The sequence below is a fragment of the Haliotis rufescens genome, unplaced genomic scaffold (genome assembly GCF_023055435.1).
Source record: "Haliotis rufescens isolate VD_foot unplaced genomic scaffold, xgHalRufe1.0.p SCAF_19, whole genome shotgun sequence".
In the NCBI taxonomy this organism is placed as follows: domain Eukaryota; kingdom Metazoa; phylum Mollusca; class Gastropoda; order Lepetellida; family Haliotidae; genus Haliotis; species Haliotis rufescens.
In genome coordinates, this window is record NW_025963879.1 from 12824123 (window position 1) to 12848583 (window position 24461).

The 24461-nt window shown below is 40.3% G+C and overlaps 1 protein-coding gene across 1 annotated transcript; it reads right to left on the minus strand.

Moving 5' to 3' along the window:
• Positions 1-125: 125 nt before the first annotated feature.
• Positions 126-24443, minus strand: LOC124138910 (HAUS augmin-like complex subunit 4). Its single transcript, XM_046505809.2, has 9 exons — positions 24297-24443; positions 22132-22268; positions 20886-21017; positions 17764-17901; positions 16250-16352; positions 8331-8470; positions 7133-7263; positions 3553-3621; positions 126-370 (listed from the first exon to the last, which is right to left on the minus strand). Exons 1-9 carry the CDS (start codon positions 24346-24348, stop codon positions 175-177), a joined length of 1098 nt encoding a protein of 365 aa, XP_046361765.1. The 5' UTR covers positions 24349-24443; the 3' UTR covers positions 126-174.
• Between the last annotated feature and the right edge of the window lie 18 nt (positions 24444-24461).

Below are 24461 nucleotides of genomic sequence, written 5' to 3' on the forward strand. Positions count from 1 at the left end.
TCATTTCACAGTTGCCTGTAAAAAATGCATCTGGGCCAGACAAATCAGAGGTTTAAATCATGACCAACATTCTACACAAAGTAATAAGCCTCAACAGCTTCTTACAAGAACCACTAACAACGAAGCACATATCACAAGTTTAATGGACATATATACAACAGCACCAGCAGCCGATCAGCCTGTGGTCTGTGTAGTTGTCTGCTGTAGTTCAGCCAGTGCCCACTGTTTGTTCTCAAGCTCCCCCCTCAGTCTTGTGTACTCCTCAACCAAGCCATCAAACCCCATCCCCACTGCCTCGTACGCCCGCAATGCCTGACCCACTCGCACCATGTCCTTCTCATGGTCATCTATAGCCGAGTCCAAGTGTTTCCTGCAATGAAAACAACCAGATGATCAAACCTGCATCTGCTGCAAGACCCAGAGGGGATTACAAGTAAGAATTACTCTTCAGTACTGATGACATGGATCCTTGCTGCTTTTTTCAGTCACAAGTTCGTCTGGTCCTGGCATGATTATTCCTAGGCTGCCTTGATATAGCTTGCATACTGGGATGATAAGAAATATTTGTTTGTTCCTAACTCTTCCATCATCCTGTGGCAATTTAGTTAACTGACTGAAAAAGTCCAGTTTCCACCCTTGCTGAACTGGTACACATACTTTGCAAATCCTGCAATTGACCGAAATCTGCACAGCAGTTTACAAACTGGATGTCAATTTCGTTTCGTGATTTTGGTTGGACTATGCATAGACTCGTTAGTCCAGCCAAAATATAACTGCATAATACCAGCCTAATACGGCCAGGGTGGAAACTGGACTTTTAGTCAGCAAACTCCCTTGCCTCAGGAAGATGAAATCTTCTTGAAGACGGGCAAATGAACTTTCATCTATGTTACCCATCATGTGGAAAGAACTATCACAGACACACTACAGACTTGGAGGTCAGGGCTTTCGACTGGCCAATATGATTATGATGATGGGACAGACTGGTTTGTTTTGTCAGCATGTCAAGTGGCATGACTGCAACTACACTTGATGTTAGTGAAAGAAATGAGGACTGTTGGATACAATCCATGTTGTCTAATGGCAATTGATCAATTATTGCTGTCTGCTGGTGTCATTTTGTGTTCATTTTCAAACTTCAACCATTTGGTAATATGAGTCCCTTTCAGTCAATATACCCCCCAAATTTCGCAATGCAGTCAAGAAATCATAGACTAGACGTCAAACAGCATTACATTTCCATCAAAACTTCATAAATTCTCATTTTACGATAGGAAGCATATTGCTTACAGTGAGTGAGTATGGTTTTATGCTGCTTAGAGCAATATTCCAGCATTTTATGTTCCAGCAGTATCACGGCTGGGGACACCAGAAATGGCCTTCACACATGCTGGAAATTGAAACTGGTTTAACCATTAAGCTACCCAACTGCCTTGTATTAAAGCAAACGTGAATGAGAGTAGTGCCACAATGTTCCTTAATTAAACGCTGATGTCACAGCATGGTAACCTTGTCTTGTGATGGGCTTGTACGATGTCACAATGGCATGTCACTGCTGCATATTAGAAACTGAGGAAGTACCTGATAACATATTACTTACTTTTACCCATTTGCTAAAAAGATAGAATAAGAATTAATTAGAATGCACACTAACCCCCTTGCTCTTACAATTTTAAAGTTAGATTTAATCAGAAAAAGCCAAACGCTCTGACTACAGACAAGCAGACGTCAAGTATCTTCAAGTGGAATGCTACTTTGAACTGGAACTTACGAGGGCTAATATTTTATCTCCCGAGCTAGTTGTGTCTCAGTCCATATGACCCAGCTGTTATTCCGATCTCAAATATAACCCAGATTGGTTGAGAACTGAGCGTCATCTTTCTACACATGCCTATTTTAGCAATACCCATAACTGATTCATCAGTTGAAGCAATACTGTCAATTTTAGAATAAATTGTATATTTATAATACTTATCCTATCTTACAGTTACAATATGCATTTCTTCTTTCGATCCTATATGGAAATGTGCTAGAACAAAGTTTTCAGCTTCTAAAAAAGAAATGTGTCACCCAGTATAATCCCATGCATAGTGACCTACACGATACGATCATGTGATTGCCTCTGCCACATCATTCTCATTCTCATCGTCTTATTGTGGAGACATGCACTGAGATTTGAGAGAATCTAGTTGTTTTTTGTTATTACTGTATTCCATTCAACATCCTCTAGATTACGTACATAATCTGAGGGATAATGGACAAGGACAGCTCTGTTCATCCGGCCTGTCGGAAATGTCGCCGTAATTTTTCAAACTCTGTAACCTCACAAACCTTGTTGTGATTGCCGTGGCTGGTATAGTTGGCACAAATGCTGCTCAGAATGTGAACACCTCACAGAAGAGTCCTTTAATGTCTGTCTACACAAGTGTAACAGGAAGGAGATTGACCGGTGCTCTACTCTAAGTCACGAGGCTCGGACAAGCCTAAACTGTCGTCTGCCAAGAAGCCTAAGAAATCCTCCAAGCCGGACGTCCCCTTCTCTGTTACTGTCAGTCCACATAGGATCGAGTGAGTGAGTGAGTGAGTGAGTGAGTGAGTGATTGAGCGAGCGAGCAAGCAAGCGTGTATTGTTTTACGCCGCTTTTAGCAATATTGCAGCGATATCACCAGAAAAGGGCTTCACACATTGTACCCATGTCGAGAATCGAACCCGCGTCTTCAGCATGTAGAGTGAAATCTTTAACCACTAGGCTACCCGACCGCCCCAGGAGCAAAAGAAGAAGGAAGGTATGCATAGTGTGAGATTGGATAATTTTCTACACAGCGCCAATAAGCGGTGCTATTTGGTGTGTGATTGGATGATGTAAGGTTGGATTAAGGTGAGGATTCTCCTGTAAACCTTACATTTTCTTAAGATATACATTCACTGATGCTTGAGAGGAAGGGGTGTTGCATTCATACTGAGTCGCATTTTTGGCTAGGGGCCAGTGGTCGCATTCTTTTCGAGACACATTCAATTCACAATTTAAAATGTATAAATATTTAAGTGGACATTACTCGTGAATGAGAAAATATTCAGGGAGTTGTAGTTGTGGACAACCGACAGCCATTTTGCGTACATCTTTATTTGCTCATAAATCACCATGAAACCATGCATATGGAATTTGAGTGAGTGAGTGAGTGAGTGAGTGAGTGAGTGAGTGAGTGAGTGAGTGAGTGAGTGAGTGAGTGAGTGAGTGAGTGAGTGAGTGAGTGAGAGTATGATTTTCGTCGCTTTTTTTTAGCAAGGTTTCAGCAATATCATGGACGGGGGACACCAGAAATTGGCTACACACATTGTGAATAGAACCTGGGTCTTCTGCATGGCGAGCGAAAGCTTTAACCACAAGGCTACCCGACCGCCCCCAAGATTTTCAGAGTGCAGGAATATGCGTGTTATGCGTGCACTGTGACCTCAGTTTTGTTGTTAAGTCCACCCGTTTTGAGTTTGATGATATACAGAAACATGATAAGTTACTCTTGCTGTTGAGCATGAGTCAACCAAGGTCCTACCTGACCACATCTAGAGCCTGCACCGTCTCAGCTGTGTAGGTGTCACACATAATCTGGAGTTGAACTAATCTGAAACAAAAACACAGGCATTCAAGCATAGAAACACACAAGCTTCAAATTAAGTAAAATCTAAATATTTTTTACATTTACAGCTGTTTTCTGACAGAAAGCTGTGAGAGGTCCAGCTGAAATAGAAGTTATTCCCACCAGTAGTGTAGCAGTACCCTCACACAGCGGTCATGTGACCCGGAAGTGGTGACGTCACATAAGAGCACATTACTGCTTTAAACATAACATCTGAAGACTTCGTGGGGAGGTAGCACTGAGGCGGGAGCCCAGTTTAGACAAAGTAATTCCGCATAAGTATACAAATGTAAAAAATATTTAGATTATACTCATTTTTTAAACTTATCCTGCCTTACTCCTGAATACATCTTTATCAGACGGTAGGATGGTGGGCATACCTTCAGATGAGATTCGAAATAAATCCTTGTCAAGGTCCAAGTAACAGTACAGCACCCTGAGCGATGACCGGAAAACAATGACCATTCCTGTCGGAAGGAAAACGGGAAGACCAGGTAAAGGAACAGTAATAGAAAAAAGCGTGAGCCAGAATCTAAAACTGACCTACCAAGGTAATGCGCACAGCATGTGTTCCCTCTAATCTGGGGTGTTAAAAAACAGAGAGTTCTCTGGGCCAGCTTGCGGGTCTGAGAGAATCAATGACGTCTGGGGTTGATGACTTGTTGAGCCACCATGAAGGGACCGAAACTATGGACGCTAGCAGCATCCTCTAAGGTAATGTCTCGTAGATGATGGCTGGCAAGGACAGTATCGGAGGGCCGAAAACATAATAGACTTGACAGAGCAGTTGCTATGGAGAGCCAAAGTTGAAAACTGCACTAATTTCGTGAGGGTTGTAATGGGATGCAACTTCCGTTCCGAGGGAGCCATCTTGTCCGGTCTGGACAGCACATCCACTAGCAGGTTCCGGCACCCTGGAATGTGTTGAACTAGGAAGCTCAGTTCTAGACGGTCTAGCAGTGAGGAAGAGGCGGAACGTCTCTGACAGCAGAGAGGAGTGGAGAGTCCCCTGATTTCGACGACACCACACCAAGGTGATGTCCGGATATTGTAAACTGGGCGTTTTGAAGAATGGCCTGCAATGCGTGACTGCCAGAATGAGCGCTTCCAGTTCTAGATTGTTGCTGTGCCAGAGATGAAGGTAAGGTTGCGGGCGAACCGGGGATCTGGCACCTGATGAAGGGGGCAAGGAACTGGATTGAACGTACCTGGAGATTTCCCCTGGAAGTCAGGTCTTGCGCAAAAAGTGAGTAAACCATAGCAGCACTTGCCACTGGCAGAGTGTCCAGGCTTGTTGAAGAGCTGGGAATAAGTGGTGGAGGATCTTCAGCAACCTGTAAGAGGTCCTGGTTGGTGAGAAATACGCCTCCAATAAACTGAAAACGGAAGGATAGGGTGAGCACTGACTTGGTCTTGTTGACAATCCATCCCAGCTGATGGAAGAGAAGATGAGTAAAATTCCTTGTGGCAGATGAGTCTTGATGGTTCAGGAGACAATCGTCTATGTAAGACTTGAAGTTGCTGTACATCAGGTGCAAGCAGGCGGCCACTGGCTTGGTGATCTGTATAAAAAGCCACGGGGCTGTGGAAAATCCAAATGGTAGGATTACCACTGGGAATGGATACCATTGAAGAAGACCCTGAGAAACCGCCTGTCGGTGGATTGGCACATGTAGATACGCATCCTGGATGTCAAGGCTGATCAGGGAATAGTTGGCGTTGATTCTGGTTGTTGTCGATCAGTTCAACACTTGCCCTTCTGATCGGCACCCCTGCCTTAGTGTCGATCCAGTGAGGCTGGTCCTCTGCCCCAAAAGTTGGAGGAAGACTGAGAGTGGTCCCTGAGGGAGCTCCGGCAAGAATGATAATTCCCCTTGGAAGACTTGGAAGTCAAGCGTGAGTGTCAGTGATGGCACCGTTAAACAAGGCAGAACTTGACCAGGGTTGAGTGAGAAGTTTCTTCTTGAATTCAGAATCCGCAAGACAGCCAAGGCGCCGGGTGGTGGTAATCTCAGCCAGAGCTGCTGAGGCAGGCAGGATATGCGCTTGATAAGGCATCTGCTGATGAGCAGGTAGTTTCATGGAAGTGTCCATAGCCAGATGGCGCAGTTGTAATGTGAGGGTTGAACAGCGATGGCACCGGCGCTGTCAAAGTAGACATCGGGGTGGGGGGAAAGAGAGAGAGAGAGTGTGTGTGTGTGTGTGTTTTGGGGGGGGGGGGGGGGGGGGGGGGGAGAGAAAGAGAGTGTGGGGGGGGAGGGGGGGGGGAGAAAGAGACATCATAGGGTGTCTGTGGGCATTCTGAGTACGTCGTTTCCCAGCAGCCCTCAAGTCGAAAGAGGAGTCCTTTGAAGATGTCGACAGGGGTCTGTGCAATCAAGACAGAGGGTGAGGATCCCTGCCTGACTTGCTTCCGTGACAAACAATACAACCATGCCTAAATCTGTAATTTATCTGTCATATTCACAAAACGTGCTAACACATAACTGGAAATTGAAAGTAATTTATAACTTTAAAACAAACTCACTGGTTTAGAGGAGAGAAAGAGAGAGAAAAAAATAATTCAAAATGGTGGATTGGAACAAGATGCCCACAATTACTGTGACTGAGGGCCATAAACAAGCGGACATAGAGTACAAATTATGTATGTATAAGACCAAAAAGACACAAATCATAAACAACAACTCAACCGCAAGAGTAAACGATGAAAAAATAAGAAAAGGATGCTGGAAAACTGCAGAGGCTTTATTCTCAGAAACACGTCTGTCTGTGTTGACTGACAAAGCAGTAATGTGCTCTAATGTGACTTCCAGGTCACCTGGCAGCTGTGTGAGGGTATTGCTACACTACTGGTTGGAACAGCTTCTTCTGCAGCTGGACCTCTCACAGCTCCCAGGAGTAATACAGGATAAGTAAAACATTCATCATTTTGGCCTGTTCATAATATCATGTTGTTGTCATGGCAGAAGGTTAATTTCCGAAAAAATTACAAAAAACACAAAACAACAAAAATCCAAAGACACTGCATTTACTTTCAATTTTTTTCCTTTTGTGACATTTAGGGAATGTTCTTGCACTGTTGTTGTTTCAATATTCAAGAACACTGGCTGGGTACACCAAGAATGGACTGTACACATGTGGGGACTTGAACCTGTGTCTTGAGTCTGATGAGCAAATGCTCTAACCACTAGGCTACACAACTTCCACACCTGCTGAGGACATGACACTGAGGACTAGTTTCTTTTAAGCACAATACACGAAATAACAATTATACTCAAGTGGGCACTATACACACAAACATAGGGTATCACCTGACCTAATTCCATACTAGGAATAACATGGGGAATCCCCAAGATCAGCAAATCATGAGGGACAACTGTATATATAATCTCAAGAAAATGAAAAAACAGGAAAATTTATTTGGAAAATGAAACAAGAAATATAAATACAGTCATCCTTGACGCAATGGTTTCCAAACTGTTAATAACAGACTTACTTTATTTTGAGACACATGGCATCACACCTGGCAATGAGCCATTCACTTGTGACCAGGTCAGACTCCACCTGCCGATCTAACTTGTGGTCCTTCAACACCTTTTCCAAAACTGACAGCAAGTCCAGCAGAGTCTGAAATAGATGACAGGAGAACCTAATGTGTTGTTCTTTAACAACTTCTGGAAAAACTGACAACCAGTCTAGCAGTGTCTGGAATAGATTACAGGAGAATCTGCCTTGTAGTTCTTAGAGGGTCAAATAACAGCCCTACCTGGTAGTAGAAGAAGGTAATATAGCAGCCCTACCTGGTAGTACAAGAGGGTAACATAGCAGCCCTACCTGGTAGTACAAGAGGGTAATATAGCAGCCCTACCTGGTAGTACAAGAGGGTAATATAGCAGCCCTACCTGGTAGTACAAGAGGGTAATATAGCACCCCTACCTGGTAGTACAAGAGGGTAATATAGCAGCCCTACCTGGTAGTACAAGAGGGTAATATAGCACCCCTACCTGGTAGTACAAGAGGGTAATATAGCAGCCCTACCTGGTAGTACAAGAGGGTAATATAGCACCCCTACCTGGTAGTACAAGAGGGTAATATAGCACCCCTACCTGGTAGTACAAGAGGGTAATATAGCACCCCTACCTGGTAGTACAAGAGGGTAATATAGCACCCCTACCTGGTAGTACAAGAGGGTAATATAGCACCCCTACCTGGTAGTACAAGAGGGTAATATAGCACCCCTACCTGGTTGTATAAGAGGGTAATATAGCACCCCTACCTGGTAGTACAAGAGGGTAATATAGCAGCCCTACCTGGTAGTACAAGAGGGTAATATAGCAGCCCTTCCTGGTAGTACAAGAAGGTATTATAGCAGCCCTACCTGGTAGTACAAGAGGGTAATATAGCAGCCCTATCTGGTAGTACAAGAGATTTAAATAACAGCCCTACCTGGTAGTACAAGAGGGTAATATAGCAGCCCTACCTGGTAGTACAAGAGGGTAATATAGCAGCCCTACCTGGTAGTACTGTACAAGAGGGTAATATAGCAGCCCTACCTGGTAGTACAAGAGGGTAATATAGCAGCCCTACCTGGTAGTACAAGAGGGTAATATAGCAGCCCTACCTGGTAGTACTGTACAAGAGGGTAATATAGCAGCCCTACCTGGTAGTACAAGAGGGTAATATAGCAGCCCTACCTGGTAGTACAGCCAAAACTGCTTGTCTCTTTTTTGACGGATCACCTGCACCTGTTTCTTATCTTCACTGAGCCGATGTTTGTTGGTCTCAATCTCTCCAGGTAACTGCACTGCCTTGGACAAAGTGAGACGGGTGCTGTCTGCAATACACATAATTACTTCCCTAAATCTAGATGTTCAACGCAACCGGACTATCATCAAAAGGTGATATTTATCATGTTAATGATCAAAATAGTCGTAATGTATTGGACAATTGTCGGAAACAGAACTTCTTGTTTATCACTAGTGTTTATCTTCTCAGATGGCTCCATCCTCAATTATCCAGGGTATTATATTATATGTCCATTCCCTTGTCATAAATACCCTGGACCCATCTGCCTCCATATAGCTTCGTTTCAGAAGTAATATCACCACTACATTCGGATCTATCTCCATCCTCCCGAGGCAAGGGAGTTAACTGACTGTTAAAGTCCAGTTTCCACCCTTGCCGAACTAGGCTGGAATTATGGAGGGATATTTTGGCTCGACTAGCAAGTCTATGCATAGTCCAATCAAAATTGTGTAATGAAGTCGACATCAGGTTCGTAAACTGCCATACAGATTTCAATCGATAGCAGGATTTGCAAAGCACTTGTATCACCAACACGGCGTCAACAGATAGTTTCCAAATCTTTTTATTTTCTTATTCAAGGTGCCTCGAAGTATTACGTTATAGACCTTGATTATCGATCAGATTGTCCTGACTGGGTGCCGCCATTATGTTTGATATGAAGGTGGAATCTGATTGGTCAATAAGAGGGACATAGAAGGCACATGGGCTTAAAAAAATAAAAGAATTGGTTCTCAGGCAATAGCTTTTGAAAATATAGTGCAGGCGGGCGGTGTCTTTTTGTTTTTTGGTTTTTTTTGTTCAAACTTGTATGTAACCAAATAAACAGTTGTGCAACCAAATAAACAGTTGTGTACAGTCAACCTGGTAAAGGCCTGCATAAAAGTATTCCTTGATGAATAAAATACTGGAATACAGTATTTAACTACCCTTGGACTTGGAATATTTAAGGATTTAATATATTTTATTAAAAATGGAAATAAAAACGAAACGTGCTGCAAACTTTATGATCTTTAGGAGGTGCCTGAGACCCAAGACTATCAATTTATTTAGCCTAACTCATAACAGCCACCAGTGGCGCGATGATCCAGCTCAGAAATTCCAGCCTAGTTTGGCAAGGGTGGAAACTGGACTTTTATGGGGACATGGGGAGATAGAACATGTTCCAAGGGAGATAACTCATTGTAGGATTTTATGCATATGGTAAGTTTCATTTTCACATTATAGCTATTGATGTTATTATTACTATTACGGTGTACAAAATATGCTGAAGCTGTTATGCCAAAACAGAAAGTACATACTTTTAAGAAATAGAACAACTTACACATAGAAAAAAACAAAAAGGTTCCAAGGCTCTCATTGTTGCCATGACGATATTCAAGGAGATGACCACTGCGGACCTACAGCTGATTACAGCTGTGACATGACTGTTTGTTTGTTGTTTAACGCTGCACTTAGCAATATGGTCTGGACCAGACAATCCAGTGATTGACATCATGAGCATCGATCCACGCAATTGGGATTGATGACATGCCAGGGTTTGCCCTAGACATTAAAAATTGGGAGTCATTATGACCCCCAACTTTTCAGATTAGGAGTCATTCATCAATTTTTGGGAGTCATATTAACTAATCTCAGAATCTCGCTATCAGGATGAAAAATTAAGTAAACATAAACAAGGTAAGATTTTAACTTTTTATATTCTTCATTATTTTAACTGTAACATAAATATCTTTGATTCACAAAGTCAAGTATATTGGGCCTAATACTCGATAAATCTTTTTTTACACTATGAATCATAAATAACTTCTATTCTAATCTTTTTGGAAACTGTGAAAAGTGCAACGTAGATCGTGATAGGTACTAGGCAGAGCATGTATACTGTTGTGTTGGTCGTCTACCACCTGCGACTCGACCTTCGTTAACTCTTTCAACACCAGTCAAACAGAAGTGTTTACTGCTGGGACACCGAGTTCCCAGAGACTCTTGTGTGATAGATGAAGCCAACATTTATCAAAGAAAATACCTGCTTGTAAAATATATTTGCCACTACATGTTATACACCATTTGAAAGGTCTGATCCTATGGTTTATAAATATGAAAGTTATGTTTTTCACATTATATAAAATAATGCACTTACAACTTAATTAAGTTCGTTGTAAATAAAAAAATGTAAGCTAATACGTTGTTAACATCCAGATTAAGGACCAAGGAAGCGAAAACTTGACGATTTTCGGCAAATATAAGATTTCATAAAATCCACTTACCTATTTCTGTTTTATTTTCATTGTTTACGTAATTGGAAAATCATTTTAAAAAGAATTATACCCATTTCCCGATAACAGCGGCTGTCCGCTCAGTAACAAGAAGAAATACCCCCATTTTCGAGGCTTCGTATGAATAACACGTTCGTCGAAGAATGGCAAATGACACATCGCTAGAAAGCTTATTCCTTTATCTACACGCTCGTAACATCGGCTGGTTTTTTTCGTAGTTATAACAAGTGATTTCATTGGAATAAAATTGATTTCCAATGACGCTTTCTTGCCGAAATCTGCTACAAGTTTCGCGATTGGTCAATTTTGAGCACGTGACCTAAGGCAGCCAATCAAATTACAGCTGTGATACCAAGCTCGTGTTTGATAAATTTCAGAAGTTGGCGAAAGGTTTTTGTTAAATCGTTATTCTGAACGTTTTAAGCAGGAAATCACGATACATATTAAAAATATGGAACTTCGTGAATGTATCGTGCTAGGTTACGAGCTTTGACAAAGATTTTTCACGCATATATTTTTGCATTAAACATCGTGTCCGAGCCGAGAATTCAAGGCGACGAAAGCTGAGATGTCTTATATTACACGCGATCGCACAAAAAGATGGAAATAATAACTTAGATGTAAGCTTGATTACTTTTAGATATATTTTTGTTGATTTTATTTATTACTTTGTATAATATATTTAAAGATTTGTTTAACACCCCTTTATTTTGCTCTTTGACATGTTCGATGTGGACCCGTTGTCGAAATGTGTGTCCGAGAATTTTATTTTCAACAACATCGCGGGGAAATAGTGAATATTTTTTAATTTATCGATAAAAAATTATAAATTGAAATGGAATACGTATTTCAGACATTGTGAAATGTGATAGATTTAATAAATGAATGATATTACAGGTAGGTCCATAAAAATATATACTATTTCGACGTGACTACGGCTTGGCCGGTTAACCCGCTTACGGTCTCTGGGGACTCATGTTTCTTGGCCGAAAACCGGCCTACGGTGTTGAAAGAGTTAACCGCTGATCATCTATAACGCTCATCAATTATTTGGACCCCGAAGGTAGCGTTGTAACGAGGGATCACTGTATATTCTTTCTGACAAACGGAAAGGTCCCAGTTTACTAATTGTAATGGCTGTTTCATTGCGTCAACACTGACGCAGTAGTAAATATTTTTAGCGTATTTTCAATTATTTATGCGTCAAATACGCAGGTTTTCTGCGACAGGGCGAACCCTGCATGCTTCAACCAAGTCGAGGGGCGATCGGGTAGCCTAGTGGTTAAAGCGTTCGGGTTCGATTCCCGACATGGGTACAATGTGTGAAGCCCATTTCTGGTGTCCCCCGCCGTGATATTGCTGGAATATTGCTAAAAGCAGCGTAAAACCATACTCACTCACTCACTCACTCAACCAAGTCGATGAGCCTGACAACCAGATCCCGTTAGTCGCCTCTTACGGCAAGCATAGTCGCCTTTTACGGCAAGCATGGGTTGCTGAAGACCTTACTGACTTAGTGTACCATCATACTCTGACACTGTGGATGCTCACGCCATCAACCACTAGTTCCCCTGCTATTGGACCTACCGTATTTTCTTGAGTATAGTGCGCACTTTTTTTCTCCAAAAAACACAGCTGTGTAGAAGGGGGTGCGCATTATACACGAATTAATGAGTTTTGATGTTTTTTTCGCCCATGGAAAGACATTACCGGAGCGCGTAACACAGGAAATGCCATGTCAACAAATCCAGCAAATTAGTCATGTAATTAAACTGTCTGCCTGTAAAAAGTGCTCTTTGTATATCTGGACTTATGTTTGTAACTTATTTTATTTATTTTATTAATTTTATTCAAAATTCCTTTTAATATTGTTTTAATTAATTTCGGCGAAATCGTGTGTGAAGCGATCGGAATATTGCACAACTCACCATTATTAACAGCAACCACGGTCAGATTACTGTTATTGACGCCATGAAACGAAATTTTGGTGACAGAGAATGGATACATATATCATAAATGCCATACTGTGACTCGTTTAAAGTCATATTTGTTTTTGTTGGACAATTCTATGTCAACACGTTATTCTTGCGATCACGTGATCACGTGCACGGGAGCCTTGACGGTGACTGGTCAGACTGGTTCCATGTAAAAAATAATACCCGGCAATAGCGATCAGCTGCTTCGCTTAGGGTTATTATTATTTTAAATATGTTTAGTAAAAGTTGCATCTAAATCAACAAGATATTGGAATATATTATTCCTGTTAAAAAAAGTTTCAGATACAATTTTTGCCGATCCTTGCATTAAAATCCTGTAAAGTTATATCATTGGGTGTGTCTTGACCGAATCACCGGAAGATTCCAAGAAAACGTGTGTATAGCTGATTGCTGTGTCCGGCTTAGTTTAGGGGAAAATACACAAGGTAATCTTAATCCCTGGATATAAAACAATGCCTATAGGAACAAAAAATACAATTTAAACGGTAAATCAACATGTCTGGTGATTTTTTCTCTCAAATTTCGAATGTGTACTGACAAAGTTTCTCATCACCTGTTCGTTTGCCTGACTTCGCTAAAGGGGTACGGTGTAAAAAAAATTCTGCACTTGGTATTCGATTTTTTTTTCTCCAAAATATTGAATCTGCTAGAGGGGGGTGTGCATTATACATGGGTGCAAACTATACTTAAGAAAATACGGTATAATTCTTAGCAGGATGTGTCAGCAGCAATTTTGTACCTACATCACATCATAGTGGTCATCTGTAACGGCTGAGCCTTTGGCATGTGGCTAGTAGAAATAGCAGCAGGCAAGTTATTATTAAAGTCAGTTTTGATCTAAAGTATGCACCACAGTTATGACATCATAAGTTCTACGGATGGGAAGTCTACATACTGTGTTGTAGAAGACATAATGTCACAGTATGCAATAGAGTAGCACCAAAAGTCAAGCTGCGTTGAGGTTACTGACTTTTATGATACATTCTCTAAGCATAAGTTCGTCAAGTTTTCTGCCTGAAATATATTGCCACACTTGCCAAACTTGTGGGAACCACAACACATTATTTAGCAACACTAAAGAAGTAAGGTCAGTAATTGAAATTGTCAAAAGAGCGAAAGAAGTTAAATGTTTTCTTTCACGGTAATGCAGTCATAAGATAGATCATGGTCTAATGTATATTTGACCATTGAGTATGCAGGATTATAAAATGTTATGAAAGAATGAAAATTCATATCTTGCATTCCACAATTTAGCGTTCCTTCTTTGTTTGTTTAATGCCACATTCAGCAATATTCCAGCTGTACGATGGGGGTCTGTAAATAATCAAGATGGACCAGACAATCCAGTGATTGACATCAGCATCGATCAACGCAATTGGAGCCCTGAAGTGTCCTGTAAATAATCACATGTGGGCCAGACAAACTACAGTCCGTTTGACTCCAAATGAGAACGATGAATTGTAAAATAACTCAAAATCCAGAAAAGTGTATGAAACATCAATACGGTACTTGACCATGAATACCCTGTACCCAACAAAATCTGAATTTTGTTTATTTTAAGACCCATGACGGATGAAGTTCTTTAAGAAACTATCGTGTAATTTTGTATAGAAATGTGTACATGACACGTAGGGGGGACAAACCGTGGAAGGCACAGCGCAAGCACGCATGCACTGCACTTTCTGTGGTAGGGGAAATAACAGAGCGTTAGAGGGGCCGTCTAATGATAATTTCAGTCGCAATCTGACTCACTCATGCCATAGATCTCGTCGTTGTAGTCCATCTCGTGACCAATAACGTGGCTCTATCTCGTCAATGACTGTGGCCACACAACGCCTCCATTTTTCTACTGTTACCTGACCAAGGGATTCCTTTATTTCCTAATTTGAACGTTGTGTTCGATCGTCCAACGTCACCCTTGACGATGCCCCATACCAACTCGATTGGATTCAGGTCGCAGTGATAAGGTGGCAGTCGTAAGACAGCGTGACTCTGACCCTTGAGGTTTCATAGTTTTGATGATTTCATAGAGCTGTGGTTTCGTCGCTCGAGAAGAAAAGGTAATGTTCCTCCGTTGCAGCCAAGTAACCATGTCTCCTTTACGGTTATTAGAGGTTGGAGTCTTGCTTTCTGGATCCTGCACACTATGATACGGTGCATTGTCCATGACAATGAGAGACTTGGTAGGCAAAGCAGGGACTAATTTATCTTTCACCCACTCCAGAAATACATTGCCGTTCATTTCTGTGTGGTAGTCCCTGTTGTCTTTGGCCTTGGCTCTAAAGACGAGGTCACAGTCTGGGAGAAAACCCTGACTAGCAGAACCAGCATGGAGAACTATGAGTCTTTCACCCTTTCCCATTGGTAACTTTCTACCAGACTCCTTACAGTCACCACTGGGTACCCACTGACTGTGTGACGCATTTACCCATGTCTCATCTAAGAAGACGGGCTCATATCCTTCTTCACGTTTCTGCTTGATGGTACGAAGGTAATGATTTCGGAGACGAACAATGTCAGACCATTCACACAACACAGCCCTATTTTCTCCAGTTATCTTTTTGTATTTGTAACCAAATGTATGCAACAGCTGCCATAGTTTGTACTTTGTAACACGTAAATCATGGTCAGTTTCAAGGTGTTTCTTCAAAATTCTTAGGGACAGGTACTTATTTTCTGAGTGCAGTTTAACAATTGCACGTCTGACTTGATCCCTCTGAAAACTGTCTAATTTATCAACCTTGCGTGGTTTTGACATGTTCCCTACCTCCTTGGCATGACTATTTGTATCTCGTCGACTAACAACATTTTTAAGTTTCTGAGGGGACATACCAAGATCTTTTGAAGCTCGTTTCAAGAATTTATTAATTGCATAAAAAAGGCTTTGCTCTTTCTGCTTCACTTCTAAAGAAATCATACACATTCAACATCAACTGTTAAAACATCTGCTGAGTAGCGCATCTTGTCATTGAATGAACACGGTCACTGTGTAGCACGTGCAGACTGTGCTTGCACTGTTCCTTCCACGGTTTGTCCCCCCTACGTGTCATGTACACATTTCTATACAAAATTACATGATAGTTTCTTAAAGAACTTCATCCGTCATGGGTCTTAAAATAAACAAAATTCAGATTTTGTTGGGTACAGGGTATTCATGGACAAGTACGGTATTGATGTTTCATACACTTTTCTGGATTTTGAGTTATTTTGCAATTCATCGTTCTCATTTGGAGTCAAACGGACTGTAGTGGTAAAAGTCAATCCATGAAATCAGAGTTACCCCCCTTTGCAATAATAATTCTGTTAACATTTGTTGGGTGGAATCTCACATCGACTGGCTCTGATTCAGTACTGTACTCCGTTCATTGTTTGTGTATTATGCAGGGTTCACTCTAGAAAGTTTCTGACATGGGCCCTTTCAAATGTAGGGGCAAAAAGCACAAGGCCCCACCCTAGAATTATCCCTGTATGATCTCAGTTTAGTTTCTATCATCTAAACACCTGGCTATCAAATTACACTTCCCTCTTATAACTTACCTGATAGTTTCGGTGGTTGGTAAAAAGTGACAAGATTTTCACATTTCTTTTGTAATCGAGCTTCAATTTCTGGAATCAGCTTTTGCTGCACTGATGAAATATGCTGCCAGTGAAAAGAGATTTTCAATAAATGATCAATTGATAGAATAATATTGCATGAAATGTCTTACTTCACATTCTATACATTTTTCAGCTTTTCATAACAATAAGTTTCCTGTAAACTAGCACATGTAGAATAATTCACACCATATGCACAATAAAACATCTTAATTTTCACTTGTTTTGACACAAATCTTAGTAATAATTAATTCTATCATAGTATTGACATAGCATTTGCACTGTATTGTTACTTTTTTGTGTGTTTATGGATGGCCAACTAGAGTGAGTGAGTGGGTGAGTTGGGTTTTAAAGCCGCTTTTAACAGTATTCCAGTTATATCATGGCGTGTCCGCTTAATGTGGGAGGAAAGCCCGAAGTGATGCAGGTCTCAGACGTTTACCACTTCGGTGAAACCAAAGAGCACGGGTATGGTGCTGACAAACCTAGAAACATAATCGGGGCAAACCGGGATTCTGGCATGCCCAAGGGACACAACTCTGCACAGTGAATCGCGGCACCTTAGACAACCAGAAGCAAAGAGCAAAAAATCAAGCAACTGCCCTTATCACATCAACTCGGAAAATGTCCAAATCCTCTCCAACAACCTCCATAACTTCACTAAGAGAAAACTAACAGAAGCAGTCCACATTTGCCGCCACAAGCCATCAATCAACAGAGATCAAGGCTATTTCATCCCATCCGCCTACTATGAACTCATTAAGCAGTAATCACCCCACCTATGTACACTGAATCCTGTTAACTTGGCTACCTGTCTTATTTGGTTTCTTCATCTTGTGTTCTCTGTCCAACACGTTGTTTTATTATCCTCCTATTGTTAATCTCTCTCATGTATACAATTGTTGTAACTGTTAATCCTCCACCTACCATATATATTCTGTACCATGTTCATTATTCAACCTAGCCTGACAAAGGTATAAGAATCTATACCGAAATGTCGCCATTACAGTAAAATAAAGAAGTTGTTATCCATAAATTGTCTCTACTTTATGATCTATAAAGGTCAAAATAAAAAGATACAAAAGAATTTACAAAAGTAAGTAACACAAGTTTATGTTCACCAAAACAGCACGACTATTTCATAAAGATAAATGCAGAAACGGCCGAGTAAAGGGCAAGCTTGACATTTTCAATATGGCTGCCGTTGCGGCCATGTTAAAACACAGATCACAATCCTGTAAGCTTATTTAGACCAAATTAGTGACAGCATAGCTGGGACCATCCTCACTAAGTATTGCTTCACATGCTATGTTGTTTCTGAGAAGATGATGAAAATAATGACAGACGACTTTAGCTCACTTGAACTGTATGTACAAGTAAGCAAAGAAAGTGAGGCATTGTTACTATGACTACACAGTAACACTGGTGTTTCTTGATTGCACTGTTAATGAAGTTACCTTTCTATATGCATTGTGTCTGTTGACATCCTCCTGTTTGAGGCCAAGTAAAGTTGCTTTGGATGTCGGATCAGGGCTGAAGTCCAAGTAGTCCCCAATCTCGCTGTATGTCAGACAGTTTCGGAGAATCACCAAGAACTGTTGATAAGGGGATATCTCATTAATCAGACTTGTAAACAGGCATGTATGTTTATGTTAGTCCAAGCGGGGGCTTGTTGGCCTTGAGCCATGACCAAATATTGTCGTAATTAACTTCCATCATGTGGGGATTCTGGGTTAGACAGGCTTGTTGTCAGACTAAATGGAAAGGGTGTTTAGGCTTGGTGACTTGGTTGATGATGTGTCACTATACCCCAGGGCTTTACTCATGATATCAATCACTGGTTTCGTTTGTTCAAGCCTGACATACATGTTAATATAGATGGTATATTGTTCATTCTGGTGTTAAAACGACATTTGTTTCAACCAAATCTACATCCAAATAAGGCACAATCAACTCTCTATTTTTGGCATTTCATGTGACCCAAGCTTGCAGGTGTACTTATTCTAAATACTGTTCGACTGGGACACCCTACAGTGTGCGAGCTCAGCCTATGTTACCGCTTATAGATGAAAACCAAGCCTCGCTTTCACACAGGTTATAAATAGATTCAATGCTAAAGGCCCCATAGTGACGTCACAGCCCCTGTCACAGGAAGTGAAAAATCCTGGGCTCTACACCTACCTCATATAAACCTTTTATTACAAATCCTATATGTACATGTAATGTTTTCATATATTTCCCATTTCCACATATGTCAATTTACCAAAATAATACCTAAATATAACCCATCCATGCACTGTAGAGGCTGTGAGAACATGTTTATTGAAGTCACGTGACCGCAAAATATTCTCTCACAGGGTAGAAGTCATTCACAAAAATATGGGTTCCATCTATCTTAAAGGGAGGAGGGGCCAATTCCTATGTTTCCTGCAATCACTGATCACTAAGCTTACTATATCCAACTTAAAACAGGAGGAGCTACAAATGTAAACATGTTTTTAATTGGATAAAAGACAGTCCCCAGTTTCCCCCTCGAAGTGACCAAGAAGTCCCACACAGAGCGGCCAGAAACATAAATACATCTGGCATCTTTCTGATAGCATCACATTCTAGTGACAGATATGTTACTTTAGGGCAGTTTAACACCGTTTGTTTAAATTTGAGTTGACTGATATGTCATTGAGGGACTAATTTGTGTGTCAGGGGTCTAAACTGATGGTTTACAGGTTGTGGTGTTTGACATTTGGTTCTTTCTGTCTTAAGCTGTCTGGACATAGTTTGTCAGTGTTATCACACTGAACAGACATTTGCACTTAAATAAATCAGAACTTAAATCTCAAATATGTATTGGTTTGTTAGTTTTAATTAGGGAAAGTAACCCTTCACACCACCGGAAGTAGTCAAGATTTTAGTCACGTGACCTCTATCAGTAAAATGATTGGCTCAAACCTATCGTCTGCTGTAGCAGTATACTACTTTTACTGTTGTGGTGGACGATTACTTTTGGATTATACCTTGGCTATTGCATTTTTATGCTCGGTCATGGCTAAATTGTGTGTTTCAACTGTTATTTTCTTGGAACTCACTTGGAATACCAGTCTCTTACTAACTATTTATCATGATGCGACTTCCAAGTGACACCACTGGAGATTTGTCAAGTAAGGTATGAACATATTGGAATTCTGGCACCTCTATAACTAATGAATGTTCAAGTGGAAAATATCAAGAGTACATTTATACCAATAAGGCTTGTGTATGCATTAATATTATATAGAAGTTGAAACGCTAGTAGAATTTTGCATCTTGTGAATATATGTGCATTTATGACATCCAACAAGTCAGAAAAAATAGAAACAAATGAAAAAATAATGGCATTCCTCCTGAGAAAAATGTAAGACATCGTATCATAATGGTAGCCAATGTCGTCCTTGTCAGGTATGCATACAGTTGGGACAATTTTAAAAAAGATGATCCTCATCATGAAATGAACAAACCTTATTATCCAGGTGAAAAGCATTAATATCCAGTGAATATATTTTGTAACATGGAAAGCTAATAAAAGTACAAAAAAGTTGTTTCAGTAGAAACCTCTGTTTAAAAACTCCAGTTGACAGAGACTATAAAGTGAATATGTCATCTGCTAGCAAATTGTATTTACTGTTTGTAGGTCGCACTTGAGAACGAGGCTTGGTTTTTACGGGAAAAGATATCAATTACAAAATTGAGGCTAAGCTCGCACACTGCTAGTAGTAATCCAAATGTTGTCCCCCTTTCACCCAGGTTTGAACATCCATGTGGGTACTGTCATACTACAATGTATGGAGCCCAGTACTGGTGTCCCTCTACATTCACACTGCTATACATGCAGCAAAGAATGACACACTTCAGTGTCCGCAAGTAAGGGGTCCCAGGGTCCTTGAGGTTTGCTGCCATAGTACTTGAATCCAGGGGAAAAACATCTTCAATCTTGAAAAGGACTTTCATGTTTAATTGTGAACACAACTACTCTCATTTATTCAACTCTGGTGATTCCACCCTTCCATCACAACGTCAAACGACTGCTACGACGGATTGACACTTATCATGTGCTACACAGAAAGTCTCACAATGACCTGCTTGTCAATAGCTATTGTTTTAATCAGGTAGAAATTTATCAGGACAGTGATATCAAATCAACTGTCCACTCATCAGTAGATTATGTGAACAGGTCAAATGGCTACATACCAAAAGTCAAAATGGCCACATGAAAAAGTATAAATATGAAGCATAAATAGTGTTTGTTTCTATTTGTTTGCTCTAATTATTTAATTAATCAAACAGAATTTTATTTATTTATTTTACTAATCCAAAGGATTTAGAATAACCTGTGTGTTGTGTTCAGTGAATACTCTTCACTGAGTTTGTTTAATACATACTTTGACACTGTGTTGATTGACCACACTGATTGGATATACACTCAAAATGTGGCCATTTTGACCAATGTGTTTTTGACCATCTTGCCATGCGGCTATTTTGAGAATAACCATGATAACCCGTAGGTGATACCACCAATGGCACCAGCACCAACTATCTGAGTTACCTGCTTGTCTTCTGCCGCGAGGGACATCTCTTGACTTTTGATCTCGTAGTCCAGAATAAGCTCCTGGACTTCATGATGGAGGATGTGGTGTAAAAGCCAAGTGTGTTTCTCATGTTTCAACAATTCCTGGGCCTACAACACACAGGTTCCACTATGTCACCATCCTGGATTAGTTTCATTTGCTTGGAGGTCTATTTTTATTGTTGTGCCATTCCAAACAAAGGTATGGTTGCCAATAAGTCCAGGACATACATCATATGAGCATGGAAACATAACACACTGGAAACTTGAGGATGTTATTTCGCCATATACAAGGATCTATTTGCTGGATGATTGTGTATTTTTCATGGAACAAATATCATGTGCACATTGTATGACACTCAAAAAATTCACTTATAGCCCATTGGGCTGTAAAGAAATATGTTATGGTAGCCCCAGAACCTTGGAAGGTAGACCATCCAAAGTGTGCAATTCGGGCCTCTGGGAGAATACAGGCGAATGCACCCCTTGAAATGTGTAAATCTAGACTGCAAATGATGCAATCTAGAGCAATTTGGAACAAATTTAAAAACATTTTATGCTGTATTTCAAGTTGGAAAAATGAATGGATGTTGTCAAATCGACAAGATGAAGATAGTCTGAACGAAAAGCTGTCAAGTTTGTCACATGATCACAGAGCTTGACTTCATAAAATACAAACATGCAACCAATTTAACCATGGACCTGCTATCGATTTGTACAGTCTACAAGTCTAGTAACATTTCCTCTGGTCTAGGAAGATCAGCTTATTCTCGTCCATATGGTAAGACTCAAACCTACAGAAAATAATGCCAACATACATGTTTGTGCTAGAAGACTCAAAAGTATTTGACCCAGAATGTATGTATTTTATCTGACAAAGGGGGCGTTGAGATTCAGGGGGAAGTCATGATGAAATGACACAGCAAGGAGTGGGGGACTGAAGAATTTGGCACAAATATAAAGAGGGAGTGATTTTTTTGTGTGTCATTTCAAATAATATTTTGTATTAAATTTGAACATTATCAACATGCTCATTTAGCATAAGGGTGTGGGGGGGGGTTCATGAAAAAAATGTTACATGTATTCGGAGGGGACATGAAAAAATGTTACATAAAATCAGGTGGGGGGTGGGGGGTGGGGGGCGGGGGGTGCAGCCCGGAGGCTAATCTCACCGGTCATCCTCCCCTATAATAAATGACCAGTCCCTTATCATAAGGTGACTAACCTGCACAAGGTCCTTGTGTGTTTGTAGCCCAACACCTTGCTCATTGATGTGCTTGGTTAATCCTGTGAGGAGCTTGACAAACTCTGGATTGCCCTCCACCTCTTGAGGTGTCAGCCTCAGAGGTAACAGTGTGTTCACTGAAAGACACATGGTGTCATAGTTATGTGGCCGATGTACTTTTTGTATATATTTGTTTTATTTCATTCCAGGTCTTTTACATTTATTTATCACATATTTATGCTTGTTAGTTTCATTTAGTTTTATCTGTCCTCTATAACACTGTGTTACTGTATCTGTACTTCTGCGTAACCTACAAATTGACCCATGCCCTAAAACTTGATATGCTGATTGGCCAAGCTTATTGTCAAAATGCATGCTTTGGTCACACTGCATACTCTCTCAGCACATATGACAGAACTGCTGAATATAATATATAAATAATATTATAAAAGATAATACAATGTTGGCCCAATATCAGCATGCCAACATTCAAACAGCATTGGCCCAAATTGATATCAGTGTGTTTGCTAGGATGTGTACAAATTACATGTTAGAGGTTGTCATTTCAATGTAATCTCTTCCAGTAGAGTTACTTTGTTTTAACCAATCTCATCAATTTACTTTGAACTCTGTACTGACCAGTGTACCAATCTGTTGTAAAAACATGAATAATCTTTCATCCAAATGAGGAAGCCTTTAAAAAAATTAATGGTGACACAATAATTGAGTTTGTAGTCTTTTATTTTGTTCGGGTCATTTTGACTTTTCTGCTATAGCTGTTTTGATTTTGTTTCATAGCTGTTTTCACAGTAGGTTGTCGCCATTTTTACTTTTTTCTGTGGCGGTTTTGACTTTACCCTTTGAGGCCGTTTTGCCCTGCCACCATATAAATGTAGGTTATGTCTTATTATTTAAATCTTCATTAAGTAAACAAAACATGCATAGGTTATCACTAAAATATATTCTAACACTTCCAGTGAATGAAAAAAGTGTTGTAGTAAGTAATGAGTAATGTTTTATGTTTAGAATGTTCTGAATGCTTTTCTAAATAGTGTTTCTAATGCACTGATTCAGATGTGATGCATGTGAATCATTGTAAAAAGAATGTGTGTATTACTGTGTTCAATATACTAAACATCTATTAGTGTATTTAGTCTATGTGCACTATTCCTTTAGCATTGTTTAGGTTGATGAATATGTCATTGCCATAAGTGTGGCAGTCGGGAATCACTCCCTTGTGTTGGTCACAGATTTCATGTGTAATGTAAATGTTATAAACACATTACACATTTTGGCTATTATATCCTGCCGACACATCAATCCGTGGTATTTTTTTATGACGTCATTTCCTGCGCACCTCGCACGGATTTGTTTACATTGACAACTCGATCATGACAGCTCCGAATGAAAAAATCTTCAGAATTGCATCTATTTGCGTAAGTACAGCTTTATATTACGATAAACAAACTAAAACTAACCTTCTGCACGTAATGCACTTTTTGTACCATTATAAAAAAAGAGATCGTAAAAAATATTCAACTCGTAAGTTCAGCAAGAGAAGTTCGTCTGCTAGCTGATGTAAACAGTAATGTGTATCACGTGACTACTAAGGGGAATACCCGCTCAATTTTTATAACTATGGAAGCTGAGTAGGGCCATATCTTATATCGTTTATCATGGTTTGTAGGATAATCCTGCGAGACGTAAACGACAGTACCGGCCTTATAGTCCAACACAACTGAAAGGAGCCTAACTGGAAGTAGTTGAACGAGCTTCTTCTGTCTACAAAGCAGCCAGGAAGTACTCTGTGCCTGTGCTTAATACCACGGAAACACGTGTCGCGAGGGTACACTCTGAATAGACATGGATGCCATCTGGACCTACAAGTAGCTTCCTGTTGCGAGTACCCCACCAACATCTACCCCATACCCGCTACTACAGTCTTCATAAGTAAAATTTAGGGTATCCGTATCCCCCCTCAAAATATAATTATGTAACTGTAAGTAAGCGGATTGAGCGGCAATGTATTCATTAATAACTTTTGAAAGGGGGATACGGGTGAATGTCTTTCCTTAAAGATGAAAAGGGTGTCTTAGACCTAGCATGGACATATGCTCCAGATCGTGCATCCCACTGAGGTATGAAAAAACATGACAATAACATACAGCGCTCGGAAGATTTGATTGCTTGATCTCTAACTTCACTTCTTACGTCCATGTCCGATCACAGCATTGAAGTTCCCGCGATCTGTCATCCTACTACACGTTATGAACTAATGAAAAAAATAATTAAACAGTGAAAGGGCAGCCAATAATACTTTGCGTTTTAGC

What these genes read in the sequence shown, in the direction of transcription:
- LOC124138910 (XM_046505809.2), bottom strand. Translation starts at nt 24,348, where the DNA reads ATGGACGTAAGAAGTGAAGTTAGAGATCAAGCAATCAAATCTTCCGAG. An exon ending in AATCAAATCTTCCGAGCGCT is followed by an intron (nt 22,269 to 24,296) that starts GTATGTTATTGT and finishes TGTGTCTTTCAG; the next exon opens with TGAACACACTGTTACCTCTG. An exon ending in TCGCGGCAGAAGACAAGCAG is followed by an intron (nt 17,902 to 20,885) that starts GTAACTCAGATA and finishes CCTTATCAACAG; the next exon opens with TTCTTGGTGATTCTCCGAAA.